At 41.8% G+C, this 22,683-nt stretch overlaps 1 protein-coding gene across 1 annotated transcript; it reads left to right on the forward strand.

The window, feature by feature from the left end:
- Positions 1-19: 19 nt before the first annotated feature.
- On the forward strand, positions 20-19,018 carry LOC138971571 (uncharacterized). The gene is made up of 12 exons (XM_070344333.1): positions 20-219; positions 2,078-2,245; positions 2,821-3,010; positions 3,834-3,923; positions 6,547-6,633; positions 7,091-7,275; positions 7,882-7,984; positions 8,802-8,885; positions 10,009-10,145; positions 12,375-12,442; positions 12,760-12,894; positions 16,628-19,018. Exons 2-12 carry the CDS (start codon positions 2,085-2,087, stop codon positions 18,502-18,504), a joined length of 3,117 nt encoding a protein of 1,038 aa, XP_070200434.1. The 5' UTR covers positions 20-219; positions 2,078-2,084; the 3' UTR covers positions 18,505-19,018.
- Positions 19,019-22,683: the final 3,665 nt, after the last annotated feature.

The following is a 22,683-nucleotide window of genomic DNA, read 5'->3' on the forward strand; positions in this document are numbered from 1 at the left end:
TCTCTTCCCTCACTTTTGACACAGACACACCACACACAGCTCGACATGTGCTACAGTGTGCATGAGCCTGCTCGCATCAATGAACAGATGCTAATATATATGTACATGTATGTCGGCTGTATGTAACTGATACAGTCTACAAGGAGAGGAGTTTTCGCAAGATGTCAGTTTCACTTTCAAGTCACTTGCATTACAAAAGCATGAGACTAAGAGTGAGAGGTAAATACAGTGGACGCAGTCAAGAGAACTTGGAGGCTGCACGCTAGAATTATAACGAACTGTAGTTCTGTGAAGGTGATCAATGCGTTTAAGTATCCGTATAATGCTGTTGCAAGGTTCATTCACACTCTCCCATTAAAGGTGTAAAACATCATTTTCATCAACACATAAAACAATGTACAGGGGAAACTAACTTTTTTTTGCATTAAATATTGAAACTACTTTTTTTTTTTTTTACAACAAAACCAGAAAATAATTGATACACTTCTTCATTCGCACAACTTCCTTTATCATGTGTAAAAGTTTAATGATATATATAGCTTTGTGCACATGCCTTCATATCCTGGAAAATGACATTTTTCGGTTTTACGCTGTGAAAAACAAAAACATTTACGCCATTTTTTTCCCGTAGAGTTATGTGTGCAGAGCTTTTTCCGAGGCATTTTTTGCGGTCACTTTTTCTTCGGGATAATTAATTACAGCGGAAAAAACATAATGCTCCGACAAAGAAGCGTGCGTATCCTTCTCCCCCCACCTCAAATAGCTTTATCGAGTTAAGTGTGTGGACCAACGTGTGTTCATTCAACACCTTGTGGACTAGTACGTACTGTCTGACAAATGCATGATGACCCTTCATGATCTTTTTGTTGAGTAATTTGTTCTTGCATCCTCCCACGGGCAGCATGCAGCTGCTCAACTGCCATTGTTGTGACTTCAAACTGTGAACTTTGAGCAACAACGTTAAATATTTTGGCACTGTATTCTGGGTTATTTTGAACAAAGCATAGATCTCGCGAATATAGGAGAAACACACGTGCTTCAATATCACAATGAGCAAGTAAAAGATATATATATATTCCACAGAATAAAATATTTATACTTTTTCAGCTGTAAAAGAACAGTTCCCTTTTACTGCAGCATTCTTCATTTTAGTTTTTCCCACAGTGAAACTGTTTTACTTCGGAAAGAAACTAGGCTGCGGCGAATGATGACAAAATTTGGTTATTCCACGGCATTTCTGTTATTTTGCAGTAAAACCAAATAATGTAATTCAATCAATCAATCAATATGAGGCTTATATCGCGCGTATTCCGTGGGTACAGTTCTAAGCGCAGGGATTTATTTTTTTATTTTTTTAATTTTTATTCAATTTATATCGCGCACATATTCAAGGCGCAGGGATTTATTGATGCCGTGTGAGATGGAATTTTTTTACACAATACATCACACATTCACATCGGCCAGCAGATCGCAGCCATTTCGGCGCATATCCTACTTTTCACGGCCTATTATTCCAAGTCACACGGGTATTTTGGTGGACATTTTTATCTATGCCTATACAATTTTGCCAGGAAAGACCCTTTTGTCAATCGTGGGATCTTTAACGTGCACACCCCAATGTAGTGTACACGAAGGGACCTCGGTTTTTCGTCTCATCCGAAAGACTAGCACTTGAACCCACCACCTAGGTTTGGAAAGGGGGGAGAAAATTGCTAACGTCCTGACCCAGGGTCGAACTCGCAACCTCTCGCTTCCGAGCGCAAGTGCGTTACCACTCGGCCACCCAGTCCATATGATGACAAAATTTGGTTATTCCACGGCATTTCTGTTATTTTGCAGTAAAACCAAATAATGTAATTATCTGCTAAAATGCTGCGGAAAAAGCTCCAAACATTATTCCACGAAAAAACTTGTTTTGTTTGCTTCAAACTCACTTCACTTTTTTTTCACAACACAGGAGGAAAGCATATTTTTTAAGTAAAACAGGACAAGCAAAGGAAGTAGACAACTTGTGTACTTTAAATAAAGAACTGAAAAAGTTGAGCCATTTTTAACAAAATTGTTTTCTTTGCCTCAGGTTAAAAATGGGTGTAACTGGTTTGTGGCCTATATTGGCACCTGTGAAGAAGCGGCGGTCACTCCACTCACTATGTGGACAGACATTGGCTGTCGACTTGTCCATCTGGGTGTGTGAGAATCAAGGGGTGCGCCAAATGCAGGGGAAGGTGCAGAAACCGCACTTGAGGTATGAAGCAAACATTTTTTCAGGTATGTGTGGGAAACAGTTAAGTTAGGTTTGAAGGTTTGATTGGGTCCCTTCTAACCCTCCCATCTACCTTCAGTATTTTTTTTCTCTCTTAATTTTATTGTTTTCATAATTTTTTTTTCCTCTTTCTCTTTCCATTAGGAGAGAATGGATGGAAACAGATGTGTAAAAAAAAATAGGTGCGAGACAAGAGTTATAAATACTGCCCAACTTTTTATGCCAAGTATGTATTATTGCAAACATGATAAAACTTTAGAGAATTGAGAAATATTAGAGACTCAATCAAACTGCAGTGGAAGAGGATCAAAATGAAATTCAGGCCTAAAAATCAAGTACTTGTATGTTTAACTTCCCTGAATGTGGCGTATGGCTGCCTAAATGACGGGGTAAAAACGGTTATAAACGTAAAAACCCACGCATGCAAAAGAAACAAGTGTACTTAGGAGTTTCAGCCCATGAACGCAGAAGAATAATAATTTATGTTTAGCATTAATCGTTAAAGACTCCTTAAGCATTGAGTGTTAATTTCGCTTTGATCTTTGATTTGGTTACAGGAACTTGTTCTTCAGAGTGTCGTCTCTGATCCAGCATGGCGTCAAATTGATATTTGTGGTTGAAGGGGAAGCACCCGCCCTGAAACACCAAGCCATGGCCACAAGACTTCATGCAAGAAACAAGGGCGCAGGAGCTCCCACTTCCAAAAAGAAATTTGGCCGAGGAACCTTCAAGACTCTCCTGAGGGAGGTCAGTTTTGGTGTAATGATTTTGTTGGTGTTAATTACATATGTATGGTTTTGGTTTTTTTTCTCTGCTGAGAATTGGCTGTTTAATCTGGACATTGAGATGCTGTTTGAATGAGAGGAAAATTTGAACTGTTTTTCTTTAATTGTTTTGTCTATGCTACACATGTAGAATAAAACAAATTTAATTATAAAATAGACCTGTTCTTACTTTTTAAATTGAAAAGTTTATTGTACAGCGTAGTCAAACCATTTGTATCACCAGAGGAAAGGACAGCAATTAAAACAAGTAAACGAATAAAGTGTGTATAAGCAATCTCCATAGTACATCCTTTTCATCTGCCTATTTGCAACACATTGATAACTGGAACAGAATTTGAAAGCATAGCACCAAATCAGTGATGGCAGCAAAGTTGTCTCCCTTTACTTGTACTCCTAAACTCCATGAGCTATCAGAAAACCAGTCCGCTGTTTATGCTCCACCTGCTACCTCCTTTTGTTTTCTTTTTCTTTCTTTTTCGTAATGTAGTTTTGTATTTCCACTTTGCTTTTCTTAGCACATTTTATGTTGCATTTTAGTGTAATTGGAGTGTGTGTGTGTGTGTGTGTGTGTGTGTGTGTGTGTGTGTGTGTGTGTGTGTGTGTGTGTGTGTGTGTGTGTGTTCAAGGACAGATTGTAAGAAAAGGCTTAGCCTTAAATCTTTATCCTTGTTGAAAAAAAGTTCAGTTCAGTTCAGCTCAAGTCTTACTGCTTTCTAGCTTTCTATGTACAAAGATTTCACAGAAAAGAATGTATACATTGAATATATTTTTTTGTGTGTCCACAGTGCTGTGAGCTTTTGGACTGTTTGGGGGTACCATACCTTCAAGCAAGAGGAGAAGCAGAGACTTTGTGTGCTGCTTTGAATGCAGCTGGGGTAAGTCGAATGGGAAAATTAGCACAAGGGATGCTCAAGGATGTGGTTTTGCGTCGGCACTAAGCCAAACACTAAAGTTTACTACCATACAGCAATTGCTGCTTTTATCATGCATCAGTTATGTATTACAGTTTTTCTGTGAAACCAGGACTGTGATAGTAAAAAAAACAAGTCGCGTAAGGCGAAAATACAACATTTAGTCAAGTAGCTGTCGAACTCACAGAATGAAACTGAACGCAATGCCATTTTTCAGCAAGACCGTATACTCGTAGCATCGTCAGTCCACCGCTCATGGCAAACGCAGTGAAATTGACAAGAAGAGCGGGGTAGTAGTTGCGTTAAGAAGGATAGCACGCTTTTCTGTACCTCTCTTTGTTTTAACTTTCTGAGCGTGTTTTTAATCCAAACATATCATATCTATATGTTTTTGGAATCAGGAACCGACAAGGAATAAGATGAAAGTGTTTTTAAATTGATTTGGACAATTTAATTTTGATAATAATTTTTATATATTTAATTTTCAGAGCTTGTTTTTAATCCAAATATAACATATTTATATGTTTTTGGAATCAGAAAATGATGGAGAATAAGATGAACGTAAATTTGGATCGTTTTATAAATTTTTATTTTTTTTTTACAATTTTAAGATTTTTAATGACCAAAGTCATTAATTAATTTTTAAGCCACCAAGCTGAAATGCAATACCGAAGTCCGGGCTTCGTCGAAGATTGCTTGACCAAAATTTCAATCAATTTGGTTGAAAAATGAGGGCGTGACAGTGCCGCCTCAACTTTCACGAAAAGCCGGATATGACGTCATCAAAGACATTTATCAAAAAAATGAAAAAAACGTTCGGGGATTTCATACCCAGGAACTCTCATGTCAAATTTCATAAAGATCGGTCCAGTAGTTTAGTCTGAATCGCTCTACACACACACAGACACACGCACATACACCACGACCCTCATCTCGATTCCCCCCTCGATGTTAAAACATTTAGTCATAACTTGACTAAATGTAAAAATGTGACCTGTTATGAATGTTGTTTATTTTGAATTAGCTGTAAGCGGTGTCACTAAAAGTCGAAAAGACAGCAAATAGATACGAAAAGACGCACAAATACACGAAAAGACACCTTTGACCCTTTCACCATTGACATTCACACAGTGCATTCACACCTTCAACAATCACCTCCTCACTTTTCTTTTCTTTATTTGGTGTTTAACGTCGTTTTCAACCATTCAAGGTTATATCGCGACGGGGAAAGGGGGGAGATGGGATAGAGCCACTTGTCAATTGTTTCTTGTTCACAAAAGCACCAATCAAAAATTTGCTCCAGGGGCTTGCAACGGAATTCGCTATCTCTTAAATGAGGCTTTGATCTGAGCGCATCAAACATTCCCACACGAACGTGTTATCAGCGGCTACCCCGGGTAACTCATAAAAGTTACGCAACTGACCACACGCCAGCTGAGCTGGTATTCTATCCATCCGATCCGACAAAGGAATTAACATCTACTTGACAAAACGCCGATTCCCCCAACATACCCAGTCAAGCTGGCGGCACATTACATTACGACCACCTGGGGCCCAAGCGATCCGTTTTTGGCGAGCTTTTCACAAATGACCGCCCACTTCAAACAGATAAGGACTTCCTCGTATACACACACACGCACACACAAGCTCATACACACTTACACACACTTACACACACACACACACACACAATCAATCAATCAATCAATGACGCTTATATCGCGCATATTCCGTGGGTACAGTTCTAGGCGCTCTGCAGTGATGCCGTGTGAGATGAAATTTTATACGGCCAGTAGATTGCAGCCATTTCGGCGCATATTTACCTTTCACGGCCTATTATTCCAAGTCACACGGGTATAGGTAGACAATTATTAACTGTGCCTAAGCAATTTTGCCAGGAAAGACCCTTTTGTCAATCGTGGGGTCTTTAACGTGCACACCCAATGTAGTGTACACGGGGGGAGGGTTCGGACACCGAAGAGAGTCTGCACACAAAGTTGACTCTGAAATAAATTTCCGCCGAACCTGGGATCGAACTCACGCTGACAGCGGCCAACTGAATACAAATCCAGTGCGCTACCAACTGAGCTATATACACACACACACACACACACACACACACATGCGAGAGAGAGAGAGAGAGAGAGAGAGAGAGAGAGAGAGAGAGAGAGAGAGAGAGAGAGAGAGAGTGAGAGAGAGAGAGAGTGAGAGAGAACTCAGAACTCAGAACATGCGAGAGAGAGAGAGGAAGAGAGAGAGAGGAAAAGAGAGAGAGAGAGAGAGAGTGTGCATGTTTTGATGATTGTGTATATTAAATCACCAATCTCGACTAAAAACAGTTACATGTACCAGGACTTTTCGTGTCTTTTCGCGTCTTTTCGCGTCTTTTCGACTTTTAGTGACACCCGCTGTAAGTGCTTCATGTATGTGTATTATGACTGTACACCACTATCAGATTAAGATTACACGTATTGATACGAAAAGGTACAATTTGCTCAGCCATCAGTGTTTTGTGTTTGCAATATTGTATAGAAATTAGAATGAGGGGCATTTTGGTGGATGTCATACACTGGATAATTGTGTGCAGGTGGTTGATGCCTGCGTGTCAGATGATGGAGACTGTTTCCTTTATGATGCCAGGGTGGTGTACAAAAACCTCACTCTTGATACAAAGGTATGGTTTTCAAAAATTAAACTTGCTTTTTGAAAGGGAGGAAGGATTTAGCGACTGATCTCAGTGAACTTTTTTGTGCATACTGTTTTTTCTCTGTAGTTTTCTTTTTTTTATTCGCTCTGTTCTGAAGAGCAGCAATGATAATGACAATACATTGGTGGTCAACAAAAACGGTAGCTTAATTTTTTTTTATTGATGTCTATTTAAGTTTGAGGTAGTCATACCAGGTTACGAAGGAAAAGGTGTTTCATTTCCTTCCTCATTGGCGTTACAAGATTCTTGTTTCATTGTCAGTGTCAGACTTATTTGTTTCAGATTCCTTTGCATGATTATATATTTATGTCTGTGTGAAGTAGGTATTTGAGTGGCTCACTGGCTGTGCATTGCAAACACATTTTATTTTTGTAGATTTGTTTCTATTTCTTTCTTTCTAAACAAAACAAAAATGTTTTTTCAGGACCCCCATGTGGAGAGCTACAGCATATCTGACATTACCTCTGAGCTAGGTCTGACCAGAGAGAGGCTGGTGGCCTTGGCCTTGCTTTTGGGCTGTGACTATTACCCAGCAGGGGTGCCAGGTGTCGGGGAAGCTTGGGCTGTGAAGCTGATGGCGTCTCTTGCCACTGTTGATGTTCTCAAGAGGTATGCTGTGCTGTGCGTATTTGAACAGAAGTCTGTCTGTTAAGAATGTTATGTCTCTCAGTGTCAGATCCATAAAGAGATTTCATTTTTCATGCACTAATGATACCAATTATGCATGAATCAGCACCTCAAACGATCTTGGTGCAAAGTGTGAAGTACTTGTTGCGAACATGTTGCATTTTGTTGCAAGCAATGTCCTATAAAGGCTGAATAGCTTTTAAAGGAACACATGCACGTTGATGCTGACTGCTCAAAATTGAGTTGCCTTGTCACCAAAGTAAAGGCTAACATCGCATCAACTGCCCACCCCTGTCACAGAACAAATATAGTTTGAACATTTCTTCATTAAAACTAAAAGTTGGTCAGTTAACTTAAAACACAAGCTTTAGATTGATGCAAACTTTGTGTAGCATGATATGGTTCTTGAATCTATACATTTGTTGATTTTTTACAAATAATCTCTGACTTAACGTGTATTTTTTGTTAAAGCTGGAGGTGATACTAGAGGTTTGACAGCAGCTGAAGCAAGTCAGCTGTTGAAAGTTTGAGAGAATCATGATGATAATTAGCGTTAATTTTCTGTTTTTTGTGTGTTTTTTTCTTCAGATTTAGGGAGTGGAGACACATGGCAGCTTCTGACTGCATTGATAGTACCGAGGTGTTAGTCTGGCGCAAGGCATCGTCTTTACCTGACTTTCCTCCTCAGAAGGTAAGTCAAGAGATGGTCGTTGATGTCTTCAAATTATACATTCACAATTTGCAGTTGTTCGTTACTGTTTTACAGTCCAACTAGCATCAGATTAACACCAGAGACCACAGTGATTTTGATCTGTGAGATGAAAATGAACAGATACTGTTCATAGCTGTAATATTTCTTCAGGGGCTTTGACAAAACTCAGCAAATGGCATGACTGTATGAGAAAGAGAAAAACATGTTTAGTCCTTGGCCTGAAAAGCACATTAACAACAATGTCCTGATGTAGGCCCCAGTAACCCTCAGGGAATGAAAACCCCTTCATTCATTCATTCATAGTTTTGGTAAGTGAGTTGTCAAGAGAAATAATTCCCAAGAATGGACAGCCTGTACACACTCTTTGCCGGTTTCAAGATATTCTCCCATACATGTTAAACTTAAGATCCTAGGATCTCAGTAAAGGTCTGATGCCTTGGATAATATTGGCAGGGTTCGTACAGGTGCTTGAAATCCTTGAAAGTGCTTGGATTGGGAGAGGTCAATTTCAAGCCATTGAAAGTCCTTGAAAAGTTGCCAGGGGCCTTCAAATTTTAAATCTGTACGAACCCACCATTATTACACACATGTAGCGGAAAAAAATGAAGAGTGAGTAATGCCTTACTATGGCTGCTCTTCTTCCCCGTGGAAAGCAATTAAATTTCTGTAAGGAGAATTTCACAGGACTACCTTTTTTAACTATTTTCACCTTACCTCACCTGGCTTGGCGACTTTCTGATTCTCCGGTAAAAGACATTATGCTGATGGAAAAAAAATCATCTGAATCTCTTAACAGGTGATAGACGAGTTTTTGGTGCCAAAGGAAAAGGTCCCAAGAGCACCTCCAGTATGGCAGAGACCACAAATCCTGAAGATGCTGGTAAGTTTGTTGCTGTGCTTGCAACATTGCTCTTGTCTGCACACAGTTGTTCAGTCCTGAAGATGCTGGTAAGTTTGTTGCTGTGCTTGCATCATTGCAGTTGTTTGCACACAGTTCTTCAGTCCTGAAGATGCTGGTAAGTTTGTTGCTTTGACTGTGTCATTACTGTGCTTAACAGCAGTTGTTTAAGTGGTAGATTACTGTGATTCCAAAGAAGCCCAGAAACATTGTACACTGGTTGATGTATTGCATCTTAGACTGGCGAATGCTCCCTGCAGTCCGGACTGACGATCTAACAGCGAACGACAAGAAGAAGAAGAAGACTGGCGGATGCAGTCTTCTTTGTAGAACTACTGTTGTCTGATCAGCACACAAACATGGTCATGGGAAGGAATGGAACTTTCAAAAAAGGAATGGAACTTGGAGAAAAGAATTTTGGTACAGTAGAACCCCCTTTTACGACCGCCAAAAATCTGAGAAAACCACATCTTAAAAAGGAGGGAGTCTTAGAATGGGGGTAAATTTACAGAGGTTATGAAAAAAAAATCTGAGAAAACAGGGTCTTAGAAGAAGGGTTCTACTGTACTAGCTTTTAGGGCGGGGATGTAGCTCAGTCGGTAGCGCGCTGGATTTGTATCCAGTTGGCCGCTGTCAGCGTGAGTTCGTCCCCATGTTCGGCGAGAGATTTATTTCTCAGAGTCAACTTTGTGTGCAGACTCTCCTCGGTGTCCGAACACCCCCGTGTGTACACGCAAGCACAAGACCAAGTGCGCACGAAAAAGATCCTGTAATCCATGTCAGAGTTCGGTGGGTTATAGAAACACGAAAATACCCAGCATGCTTCCTCCAAAAACAGCGTATGGCTGCCTAAATGGTGGGTAAAAAACGGTCATACACGTAAAATTCCACTCGTGCAAAAAACACGAGTGTACGTGGGAGTTTCAGCCCACGAACGCAGAAGAAGAAGAAGAAGTACTAGCTTTTCATCGAAAGCCTAATCCTAATTGTCTTCTTTCAGACTCTTATTTTATCCTCTTTTTTTACTCTATGTTTTTGTCCTAAAGAGTGCAATTTGAAATCGTAAGACTTGTCTAACTCTTGCACACTTTCACTGCTAATCCAGGCTCTTGGAACTCGGTACTTGGACTGGGTGGAGCAATACAGTCTGGAGAAAATCCTGCCTCTGACCACTCTGTGGGACCAACTGAGTATTATGGAGGGATCTTTTTATCACTCTTCTGGTAGCCTCATACCTGGCAGGTAAGTTACGTTGACACAGACAGAGTACCTGAGGTCAAGGAATTTAAAGCCAGAAAGAGTATACAGAAATCAGAATGCGAGGATGAATGTTGTACAGCAGTCCCTCTCATGAACGGACACCCTTGGGCCATAGCAAAACTGTCCGTACATTGCAGGTGTCCGGTCACGGGAGGGGTGACCTGACACCACCCCCTCCCCCATACACTCACACAGAGACACACAAACAACAGGATTGAGTCTATGATAATCACTTCTTGTGGCTACTAAACAATAACAATAAACTCCTAATACTTCTTTAAACGTTCTGTAAAAAGGATTTGTATGAAAAGTGTTGAAAAGAAGAGATAAAATAAATCCTCAAGGCAGTGAACACACTCACCATGCACTGACATACGAAAGCAGCCACACAAACACAGCACAGAGGAGCGTGTGCAGATGCTTTGCAAGAATAAGCTTGAAAACCAGTTTGAATAAATAGCAGCAGATAGAGCTGCATGTCATAATCATGTAATTTATTTTTTTCTTGTCTGGCTTTATTGACTGCATGCCGATCATGTGGCATGGCAGTGACTTTTCACTCTTCAGTCGGAAATACACTGTACATAACACAGCTCCCATTCTCCCTCACTAATGCCTACCCCAAGCCGTGACAACTGATGCTTGGAAATTGTGTGGAAGAGTACACCTCTCTATTTCTCTCCAATGCTCTTCCTGCTGACATGCAGTGACACCGGACACCCCACAGAGTTTAGCCAGCTAACCCTCCACCCCACCCCCCCCCCCTTCCTCTCTCTCTCCCTCCCTCCAGCCATGTACTGTTGGGGGCTGTGGCCAGAGAGGCCAGCTGCACTGTTCACTCAGAGCAAAACCAGTTGACAGTGTCGTAACTTTTGACAAAGCAAGACAACTGAAGGGTTCATAGATTAGGCAACCGACTCACTGGTCAAGGCTGAGGGGAAACAAGAGTATCTTGTCAATGAAAGAGGTTACACACAGACACACGATGCTGAGAACTGTGGCCGGTTTTTCACTCACTTTCGCTCAGGACCTTCATCGACTGTGGTTTCTGTTGTTTACGTCCAACAGACAAGAATAAAGAGCTCAGTGCAGTTTCATGTTGGCATCTTCGCATGTACTCCACTCCTGACCAAAACTACCCCCCCTCCTCAGTGATGGGTACACGTGCACTCAAGTTATCAGTGACTGTCATCACGCCATTGCGGCTGTGATCTTTGTACCAAGAACCGGACTGCTCTGTTATCGATTTTGTTGTGGTGAAAATTTGACGATGGTCTGTCCGTACATTGGAGGTATGACCTGCTGTTGGGACCGAAAATGAGTGTCCGCGTCCACGTTTTGCAGGTGTCCGTTTAAGGGGGGGCAAATATAGAAGGAAAACACTCCGTGCCGAGCAAATGTGTCCATACATGTCAGGTGTCCGCTCACGCCGGGGGCCGTACATTGCAGGGACTGCTGTACGTTCGTTTTAATGCTTCTGATTCTCTAAGATACTAGGAGTCTGGTTCCATGTTATTCTGACTTACTGTTGCTGTCTGCATTTAGAGTGCTTTCTTTCCTTTTTTTGTTATCTTGGAAGCAGATAGGGTATGCAATGCAAGGCAAACCAAAATGCTGAGTAATCTTGAGGGGGTAGGTAGAAACGGGAAGGAGAGGGTAATTTTAGTTCAACAACGTATAATACTGCTCATCAGTCCATTGCATGTGATAATCACAATTTATGATTTAATTTTTTCTGCACTTGCTTGCTTGTATCAGTTTAAGTTTGTGTGTTTCTGTGGCAGTTCCATGGTGGTTGTGTAACCACCCGAGTATCCTGAATTTATCTTTTGAGATAGTGAAATATTGTACATGTAACCGGCACGGTTGGCCTAGTGGTAAGGCGTCCGCCCCGTGATCGGGAGGTCGTGGGTTCGAACCCTGGCCGGGTCATACCTAAGACTTTAAAATTGGCAATCTAGTGGCTGCTCCGCCTGGTGTCTGGCATTATGGGGTTAGTGCTGGGACTGGTTGGTCCGGTGTCAGAATAATGTGACTGGGTGAGACATGAAGCCTGTGCTGCGACTTCTGTCTTGTGTGTGGCGCACGTTATATGTCAAAGCAGCACCGTCCTGATATGGCCCTTCGTGGTCGGCTGGGCGATAAGCAAACAAACAACAACAAATTGTACATGTATTGTAGCATAATGTAAACAATTTCATTTTTCATCAGAATCGTCAAGAGGAGGGTTAGGCAAGGAGTGCCTTGTTTTGAAGTGGAATGGACTAACACCATCAAAGGTAACATACTTATCATAATAGAAACTAGTTACACAATTCTGTGTTGCACTTATGAAGAAAATACAGATGGATGGGGTGGGGTGGGGGGCTGCTCGTTAAACATTACTGCTTATTTTCAGAGGTAGCAAAGCAATTTCCAACCGTGTCGCAACTCTTGCTTTTGTATCACATGACCGCAAAGGCAATTCAGTGCTAAGCGTGAAAGCGCCTAAAGACTGTTTAAGCATTTTTCAAAGATAATGCTGGCTTTGCTATCCAGATGTAGAACTTGCACAGTTTTTTTATTCAGACTTTTCATTTGAGGGTATATTTTATAGGACTTACGGATGAAGATGGACGGCTACGACAGCTGATCACTTTGGAACAAGAGGACAGATTCCAGGTGTGTTTTCCTGCCTTGGTTGAGTCTTTCCTTCAACACACCGAAGATCTGAAAGCTGCGAAATCTAAAAGTAAGATCCCACCTTTACTATCGCATTGGGTACATGTGGATGCAAGCAACATTCTATGGATGGATGTGGTATTTCTGACTGTGACAAGTATACCTGATTTTGCATGCATTTGTATGTTTCATGACTTGAATCTCCAGCCAAGGCAATATTGGATTCATTTTGTCTTCCAGTCAACTATTTGGTGGCCTGTGTTGTCTTTATAATAATAATAATAATATGGGAGATTTATAGAGCGCTTTACGTTCTCTAAGCGCTTTACAATGAAAAAAATATATATATATGAAAAAACAAACAAACGTACATATACATACAAAGCAAAGCAAAAAAGCATGTGCAGCAGCATTCAGCACACATGTGAACAACGAAACACTACATCAATACAAGCTGCAAGCATACTAACACAGGCAAAACATTCAAACATTCAAACACCTGATCAAAAATGCACCATATTGAAATAAAATTAATCAAAATACTGTGTGAAGAAGTGTGTTTAAGGTTTGATTTGAACGAACAAAATGTTTGGCAGTGTCGGATAGAGTAAGGGAGAGAGTTCCACGCAACGGCAGCAGAGTGGGAGAAGGCTCTCTGGCCAAGCTGTTTGCGACTAGAAGAAGATAGACGGAATATTCTAGTGTCTACAGAGGAGCGGAGGGATCGTGAGGGTGTATAGAGTGTGAACAGGTCAGACAGTTTGGATGGGGCTGAGCCAGATATTATTTTGTAGCAGATACAGCAGCACTGATATTGGATTCTCAGCTCTACAGGGAGCCAATGAAGTTTCTTTAGCAAGGGGGAACAGGACTGGGACCGAGGGGCTTTGCAGACAAGCCGGGCTGCAGAATTTTGAACGCGCTGCAAAGGATGGATGACAGACTGAGGACAGCCAATGAGAACAGAATTTCCGTAGTCTAATCGAGAAAGAATGTAGGAGGAAACAAGGGTCTTGGTGGCATCTTCGGTAAGGTATGGGCGGATAGAACCTATTCTCTTAAGCTCGATGTAAGCGGACTGACAGACTTTCATAACATGGTGTTTCATGGAGAGATCGCTATCAAGAAAGATGCCAAGATCACGGACGGAGTCTGAGAATTCAATAGTGCTGCTGCCCAAAGTGATAGAAGGAGGGAGAGAGAGAGAGGAGGAGAAGGAGGATTTGGTGAAACGAATAGCTTCTGTTTTGTCACAGTTAAGTTTAAGCTTGCTAGTGGACATCCAGAGTTCAACGTCAGCAATGCAAGACTGAAGGGAGGTGGTCATCTGGGCGTATTCTAGATCCCTGCGCCTTGAGTCCGAGTCTGGAGATACGCGCGCGATATAAGACTTCATATATATATATTCTGAGGGAGTCGCTGAGTTCTGAAGCTGAGTGTCGTCAGCAAACATTTCGTGGGAAACGGAATGTCTGTCGACAAGGTCAGTCAGAGGGGAGGTGTACATGATGAACAGCACAGGCCCGAGCACAGAGCCCTGGGGAACGCCAAAAAGGAGGGAGGTTTCCTGGGATGGGACGTCGTTTACAATTACAAAATTTTTTTCTGTCTGAGAGAAGGGGGGTGGGGAGGGGGTCGAGGTCACAGGACGTCTTGGCAGACTTCACAATGAGTTTACGAACAAAATCTTCAGAAATGGGAGAACGGTCTGAATCGCTATGCTGGGCGAAGCTGTTGCGGATGGTCAAAATCTTTTCATGAAAATACTTAGAAAAAACATCTGATAGTTTAGATATGTCACGTACAGTTGGAAGAATGACCTGTTTTGCTTTACCAAGCATGGTGGTGACAGTGTTAAACAACTCTTTACAAGATAAGGATGCTGCGACCTTGGATGAATAAAAAGTGGTCTTGGCGGCATCAACAAAATCTATGACTTTCTGCTTGGTGGCGTCATAAATCTGCTTAAGTACAGTGAGCTTGGAAGATTCCCAGCGTCGTTCAGCTTGACGTCGCTCACGTTTCAACTGTTGAAGCTCCGGAGCAACGGAGTTATACCAAGGGGTAGGCGGACGCTGGCGCACCTTCCGCTGTTGCACAGGAGCGTGCTTGTCTAAGACTATCCTAAGGTTTTTGTTCAAGTCAGAGACAGACAAATCATCAACAACGATGCTAGCTAGATCATGTGAAAAATCAGACTTGTCAATAGCATGAATGGAACGCACTGACTTTACTTGAGGAACAGCTTTCTGCTTTGGAACATCAAGACGGCATAGAGTAGTCACATGATCAGAGGTCAAGTCATGACAACACTCTGTAGTATGAACAAGATAGTCACTGTCCCGGTAAATCACAAGATCCAGAGTGTGGGTGCTACGCAAGAACGTAGGCTGGTCAACGGCCTGAGTCAGGTCAAACATTTGCAACAGTTCTCTGAACTTTTTCGTCTTCGAATCTGACACGTTCTCATAGTTTACATTGAAGTCACCTGTGAAAAGCAAACTACCATCACATGTAGTAGCATACTCTACAAAGTCCGGGAGCTCGTCGAGGAAGAGGGAGTGTGTCAGTTTGTTGGCTCTACTGGGAGGGGGGGCGGTACACACAAAACAGCCAAAGGCGCTGTTTATTCACAATCACTGACAACTGAACAACTTCAAAAGACCTGTGGGGGAAAGAAAAGTCATTAGTGACACAACCAAGGGAAGCAAGCTGATCTTTCACAATCACAGCGATCCCACCCCCGCGCTTGGCAGTGGGACCAACCTGACGCGGCAACGAGAAGAGCTTGTATCCTGGAGGGGTCAGGTCTGCACATTTGCTATCGTCCCCTGACTCATGGAGCCAGGTCTCTGTTATGAACATAATGTCAACATCATGGTCGACGATGAAGTCAGTGATAGCAGTACGTTTCCGGGGCTGTCCAACAGACTTGGCATTGAACTGACTAAGACACAACTGATTTGGTAGGTCCGTGCGTTGAAGGGGAATCACGATCAAGTTGTCAAGATGAGTACATGCACGATGGGGGAGAGGGGAAGAATCCAACACAAACGGTGCAGTCACAGAAACAAGTCCAAGGTCACAAGAATCAGGCCTATGTTGTGAATATTTGCGACCTGCTCTGTAAGGCCGTTTTTTCTTGCACTTGGGGCTGGAGCAGCAAGTTGTGTTGTTGTGGATACCCAAGGCACGGAGGCGTTGGCACACGGCAGGGCCCAGCCCAAAGCGTTGCGAGTCCAAGGAGAGCAAATTGTCTCTGCTGTAAGCAACCGAGGCGGGCGGGCGAGACACAGAAACACAGCGAAGCGAGGAAAGACAAGTGATGTGCTGTCCCGCACGTGCGGGCGACGAGCCGTTGAACTGAACACATTGCCACAGCACGAAGAAGTAGGTCAAAAGAGTAAAACGAGTCATAAGTCCATGATCCATGATCAGATTTTGAAGAAAAAGACACCAAAATGACGATGGCACCATGACGAATCCACATGCACACTTTCACAACAACACTGGCACTAGAAGACATACGAATCGTACAAATTATCCGGAGCGGTTCCCTCAAGCCAACCTGGGCGAGCAGAACACAACTCACAGATCTTTATGCATTTGACTTGAATTTATATTTGATTGGAAAAGAAATACTGAAATTTTAAATCATTGCAAGAGGACATAGCTTTTGTGTTGAAGGCTTTACATTTGTTTCTACTGAAAGGTGGGTGTTTTGGTCAAATCTGTGCATGGAAATGAATGGGAATAAATCCGAATTACTCTAATGGATCTTTTTTTCTCTGTGTGTTTGACAGGAACCAGGAAAACCAAGCCCAAGAAAGACACAGATGCTGTTGCAGAGGATATGGAAGCTCTGGTCATCAACAGTGACTCCAAAGATTATCAGGTGACAGCAGTGGTAACTGAATGCTTTCTGCAGTCCTTTGACGACTGCAAAATGGACAGTCAAAGTACTCAACCTCAGAGTCTTGCTGGTGCTCGCCTGAAGTCTGAAAAGTTGTCAAGCTGCCACATAGTAGAAAACCAATGCAGTAGCTTAGATTCCCAAGATTCTGTTTTTGAGACGGTTGGTCAGACTTTGCTTGCTGATGAACTGGAGAGAAAGGTTCAAGGGAATTATTCCAGTACCAAGAACAGCAGCACCAGAGACAGAAGTGTTGAGTATGTTCCTCTGGGCCAAAGACTGGAGGCATTGACCAAAGGCAGAGAGGCGGATAGAGAATGCAGCGGGGATATGAACCGTGACAACTCATACACATATATTCCACTGAGCCAGAGACTAAAAGCTAGGCTGGGAAGCAGCAACCAACAGAGATCTACGTCTTCTTCAACTTCGGCTTTGTCCTGTGAGCGGTCACTAACCAAGGATGAAGATTCAGCCAGTCAACCCAACAGTGTGCATTCAAAGAAGCAACTCACAAAGAAGAAAGTGCAAAGCTCTCGAGAGGAAAAAGATAAGGTACTTTGTTCTCAGAAATCAAGCAAAGCTGCTGTGCTTTCAAACCTTCTGGAGGATTGGAGTGACTCTGATGAAGATGAGACAAGTGAAGGTGAAAACTGTGATTCGCTGTTGGATACTGAGCAGAAGGTTGTTGATTACAGCACTGTACGTGTCACAAATACTTTAGAAAACCAAGTCTTTTCTGCATCATCTCAACAGAAGGAAGATATCTACATTTCTTTGTCAGAAGAGCACACTGAAAGTGTAACTCCTTTGCTGCCTTATGATACAAATGTGCGTGGCAGTGAAAGGAGGGAGGAGTTAGACTTGTCCCAGGATGCTCCATCTTTCATCAGTGATGGCCATTTCACTCTCAGACACTCTTTCTTCACAAGCATGGCAGAGTCTGATGTTAGCAAAGACTCCTCTGCGCTTGGTGACAGTGACACCTTCTCACAACACTGTTTCACTCCAGAGTCAAGAGGGAATCACCAAACAGGAGCAACACATCACGATTCTTTCACCAATGCATCTTTTAATGCACTGAGTGATTCTTTTGCTGATCTTGTTCTGGACACCCACGAGCTTCCCGTTTCAAGAGCAAACCCCCTATCAAACACACAAACCACAAGTAAGGCAGTAAAATCCAACAAAATTGCCCTGCTAATGGAAGCGGATTCCTCCATTGCTTCTTCACCAGACGCTCATGTTCATGAATCAGATCTTATCGATGTAGAAAAAAACCAGTTACAATCGGTCTCGGTTGGACCAGGTCATGATTCAGTGAATCATCAAGTATTGGGTCAGTACTCCACTTCAACGACAGCGTCTGTCCTGCTCCATACTGCTCCTTCAAAGACAGTGGTCAATGGTGACTCAGTGTCTGTCTCGCTCAGTACACCTCCAAATACAGTTACCAGTGGTGACTCAGTGTCCATCTTGCTCAGTACTGTTCCTTCGAAAGCAGTCGCCAGTAGTTGTGATTCAGCGTTTGTCTGTAGTAATGATGTCATGGTTTGCACAAAGCTTTCAGTTCGTCAGGGGGGATCCACAGCTGGTGGCGAGTCTTCACCTCCCACCAGCTCCTCATCGTCTTTAGAGAAAGAAGCACCAGTGGTTGAAGCTCATGAGAGTGAGAGTAGCCTTGATGTCTCTTTTCTTCCATTATCTCAAAGACTGCGTTTGAAAAAGCCAAATGCCAAACTGTTGAAAAGTCTGAATAATTTGTGAACACTTCCGTCATGAAAGATCTAGACTTGAAGAGGGATGTCCTTGAGAATATTTACAGTACGTGATACTGTAATTTCAGTGATTCAATAACTGAATTGGAAGAAACTAGTTTGAATTGTTTTTTGGTTTGGTATGAAAGAAAGTATATTACTCTGTAATTGTGCACTGTAATTTTAGTGACTCAGACATTTAAAGAAATTAGTTTTAAAAGGTTTTTAGTATGGTACAAAGAGAAGTACATGTAAAGGGAGGTAAATATATTTCAAGCAATTAATAATAATAATAATAATAAATGAGCATTTATATAGCGCAACATCATACTTTACAATTATGCTCTTTGCGCTTGACACATTTAAAATTAAAACACAGTTATACAAGCATTTACATCTACATTCATAGTCAACAACGCTTCATTAAAAGCATACACCATCACACATACATTACAAAAGATTCTTCCACTAACTAAGTAATAAAAAACATGAATAAAATAGGTAGTAAAAAACAAGGAAATACCAGCTGAATACTCTTAATCAAACAGAACATGTTATCAACAATGCTGAAAACAGTCCCAGATGTTTATATATACATTATCACTAAAACAACAAATACACTACATGTAGCCTACGGATGGACTGAGAAAACAAAATCAGGGGTTGTATTTCTTGAAGAGGTGCGTTTTAAGTGCTCGTTTGAATGCTTGGGGTGACTGAGAGTGGCGGATGTGAAAGGGGAGAGAATTCCATTGTGTGGGTGCGCAGAAAGTAAAAGTGCGTTGTCCGTATGTTTTGGTTTTGGTGTGTGGAATGGTAAGGATGCGACAGTCAGAAGAGGCACGGAGTTGTCTTGCTGGAGAATAGACGGTGAGGAGTTCAGAGAAGTAAGCAGGAGACGAGCCAGAAAAGAAGTTAAAGCAGAGGGTGGACAGTTTGTAGTCAATGCAGGCTTGAATAGGTAACCAGTGCAGTGTGTGAAGAAGTGGTGTTGCGTGATCTCGTTTTCGTGCTTTGAGAATGAGGCGTGCTGCCGAGTTTTGGACTTTTTGTAGTTTATGCAGGAGGTACAGAGGACAGCCAGAGAGAAGAGAGTTGCAGTAGTCAAGTTTAGAAAGAACAAAGGCACAGACAAGAGTGTTAGTTGTTTGAGAGGAGAGTGTGTGGCGAATGGTGCTGATCTTACGAAGCTCAAAATAAGCTGCTCTACAGACTAAAGATATATGTTTGTTAAGGGTCATGTCAGATGAAAGGGTGAATCCAAGGTTTCTAGCTGATGGTGAGAAAAGAATGTCGGTATTGCCTATTTGAACAGAAACAGGTTGGGGAGAGGGAAATGTAGTGTTCTTCTTTTTGCACAGTAAGAAGATAAAAAGATCAAAGTCGATTGGCTTTCAAAACTCAATACCTCTGTCCCACCTTTAAGTTTTGGTTTAATCTTCTTCTTCTTCAGCGTTCCAGAATTGTCTGGTTACGTGTGAGCTCGTTTTGCCCATTGGGGTTCCCCACACTATACTCTGAGAGCATAGTCAGCTTCACTCCGCTTTTGTTGAGTAGGCATCCTGGGTATTTTCGTGTTTCCATAACCCACCGAACTCTGACATGGATTACAGGATCTTTTCCGTGCGCATTTGGTCTTGTGCTTGCATGTACACACGAAGGGGGTTAAGTCACTAGCATGTGACCCTATCTGCACATAAGCTGACCTGGGAGATCGGAAAAATCTCCACTCTTAACCCACCAGGCGGCAGCAACGGGGATTTGAACTCACGACCTCCCGATTAGGAGGCCGACGTCTTACCACCACGCCACTGCGCCCGTCTTTGGTTTAATCAAAGTACTTCGACAAAAAAAAGTTGCATGGTATCTTGATAAAAGTATCAAATAAGCAAACAGCTTTGCATTGTTTTTCATTGTGCCATGTTCATGTCTGCATGAGTCAGTGTTGCTCTTGGGGACTGCAATGTGAAGGATGTTGAAGTACTTTCACTGACATCAGTAAGTGGTTCGTAAGTGAAGGGAGCTAAAATACATGTCTTAAACTGCAAAAGTTATAGTACCGTGGAACCCCCCTGTAAAGACCTCCAAAGATCTGAAAAAATCAGGTCTTAAAAAGGAGGGAGTCTTAAAATGGGGGGTAAATTAACAGATGTTATGAACAGGAAATGTGAAAAATCACGGTCTTAAAACGGAGAAAGTCTTCATTTGGGGGATCTTAGACAATGTACAGGAGTATGCTTGATTTTAATTGCACTGAGACAGTATACAGGAGTATGCTTGATTTGAATTGTACTGACAGTATACAGGAGTATGCTTGATTTTAATTGTACTGACAGTGTACAGGAGTATGCTTGATTTTAATTGTACTGACAGTATACAGGAGTATGCTTGATTTTAATTGTACTGAGACAGTATACAGGAGTATGCTTGATTTTAATTGTACTGACAGTATACAGGAGTATGCTTGATTTTAATTGTACTGTACTGAGACAGTATACAGGAGTATGCTTGATTTTAATTGTACTGAGACAGTGTACAGGAGTATGCTTGATTTTAATAAACAATGTTCAGAAATATTTGTGTCAAGTATTTATTGGTTGTTGGAGAGTTGCATTTCCTTGGTAACACTGAGGCAAATAAGCTACATGTGACATTGATGGCCAATCACTAGTAAGCGGTTTGTCTTCAAACAGGATATGTGATCTCTGTGCTCTGTGAAATCATACGAACGACTGACATCCCAGTGTGAATTAGTTCCGATCTCTGCTTTCTGCACTGTCCGCTCTTTTTATTTGAAAGTACGCACATTGGAGCTGAGCTGACTATCTGCATTGATGTGATCGCGTCCCTCAGTGCACATATCAAACGAGCACGCATGGAGACAAACGGGTTGCTAGTGATTGGCCTACAATGTCACAATGTTTTTAAGGAACAGCAACTCTTTCACAACCTATAGAAACCTGACACTGACAGTTATCATTTCCAGAATGTGTCTATTATAGTGTTGTTTTAAATGCACTGAGAGTGTGAACAGACTATGTGCAATTTCACTTGATGGCAACATTTTGAGGAATTCATTTCAATGTGCGGTTTTTGAGTCACTTGAGAAAAAGTGACTCTATGTAATCGGTCAGTGTTAGTCTGTCCGGCCGGCCGGCCGGCCCTGCCGGCCGTAGACACCACCTTAACGTTGGACTTTTCTCGGAAACTATCAAAGCGATCGGGCTCATATTTTGTTTAGTCGTGACCTCCAATGACCTCTACACTTTAACGATGGTTTCGTTGACCTTTGACCTTTTTCAAGGTCACAGGTCAGCGTCAAAGGAAAAATTAGACATTTTATATCTTTTCTCGGAAACTATCAAAGCGATCGGGCTCATATTTTGTTTAGTCGTGACCTCCAATGACCTCTACACTTTAACGATGGTTTCGTTGACCTTTGACCTTTTTCAAGGTCACAGGTCAGCGTCAAAGGAAAAATTAGACATTTTATATCTTTGACAAAGTTCATCGGATGTGATTGAAACTTTGTAGGATTATTCTTTACATCAAAGTATTTACATCTGTAGCCTTTTACGAACGTTATCAGAAAAACAAGGGAGATAACTAGCCTTTTCTGTTCGGCAACACACAACTTAACGTTGGGCTTTTCTCGGAAACTATAAAAGTGACCGGGCTCAAATTTTATGTGAACGTGACTCATTGTGTTGTGAATAGCAATTTCTTCCTGTCCATCTGATGCCTCATATAATATTCAGAACTGCGAAAGTGACTCGATCGAGCGTTTGCTCTTCTTGTTACAAATTAAACTCAAAATCAAAAACACTGATGTTTGAAAGATTCTGTCATTCGTTGTGATGCTAAATTTTAACCAGCTTTGGTTCACTATGGTTTTGCTTTTTTTTAATACAAGTTAAATTAATCACCAAGTTTCCTTTGTGTATATAAAGGTGTGTGTGTGTGTGTGTGTTTTGTTGTTTGCAGGAAATATGTTTTGTATTTTTTTACCAAAATATAACATTTTACACACATCAACATGATCAAGTCAGCCATTGCTCTCCTGCCAAGACCGTGCTAGCAGTTGAGGTGAACCGAGACTGTCTAGATCTCTGTCAAATGACATATTTTGGTCAAAAGGACAAATAACATTCATGTATTGATCTCTTGTTTTTATTACAATTGAATGCAC

The sequence above is a fragment of the Littorina saxatilis genome, linkage group LG7, assembly GCF_037325665.1.
Source record: "Littorina saxatilis isolate snail1 linkage group LG7, US_GU_Lsax_2.0, whole genome shotgun sequence".
In the NCBI taxonomy this organism is placed as follows: domain Eukaryota; kingdom Metazoa; phylum Mollusca; class Gastropoda; order Littorinimorpha; family Littorinidae; genus Littorina; species Littorina saxatilis.

Excerpts from the sequence above, each read along its gene's own strand:
- LOC138971571 (XM_070344333.1), top strand. The coding sequence starts at position 2,085 with ATGGGTGTAACTGGTTTGTGGCCTATATTGGCACCTGTGAAGAAGCGG. Across the intron at positions 3,011-3,833 it reads TCAAGACTCTCCTGAGGGAG|TGCTGTGAGCTTTTGGACTG; the intron begins GTCAGTTTTGGT and ends GTGTGTCCACAG. Across the intron at positions 12,895-16,627 it reads GAAAGCTGCGAAATCTAAAA|GAACCAGGAAAACCAAGCCC; the intron begins GTAAGATCCCAC and ends TGTGTTTGACAG.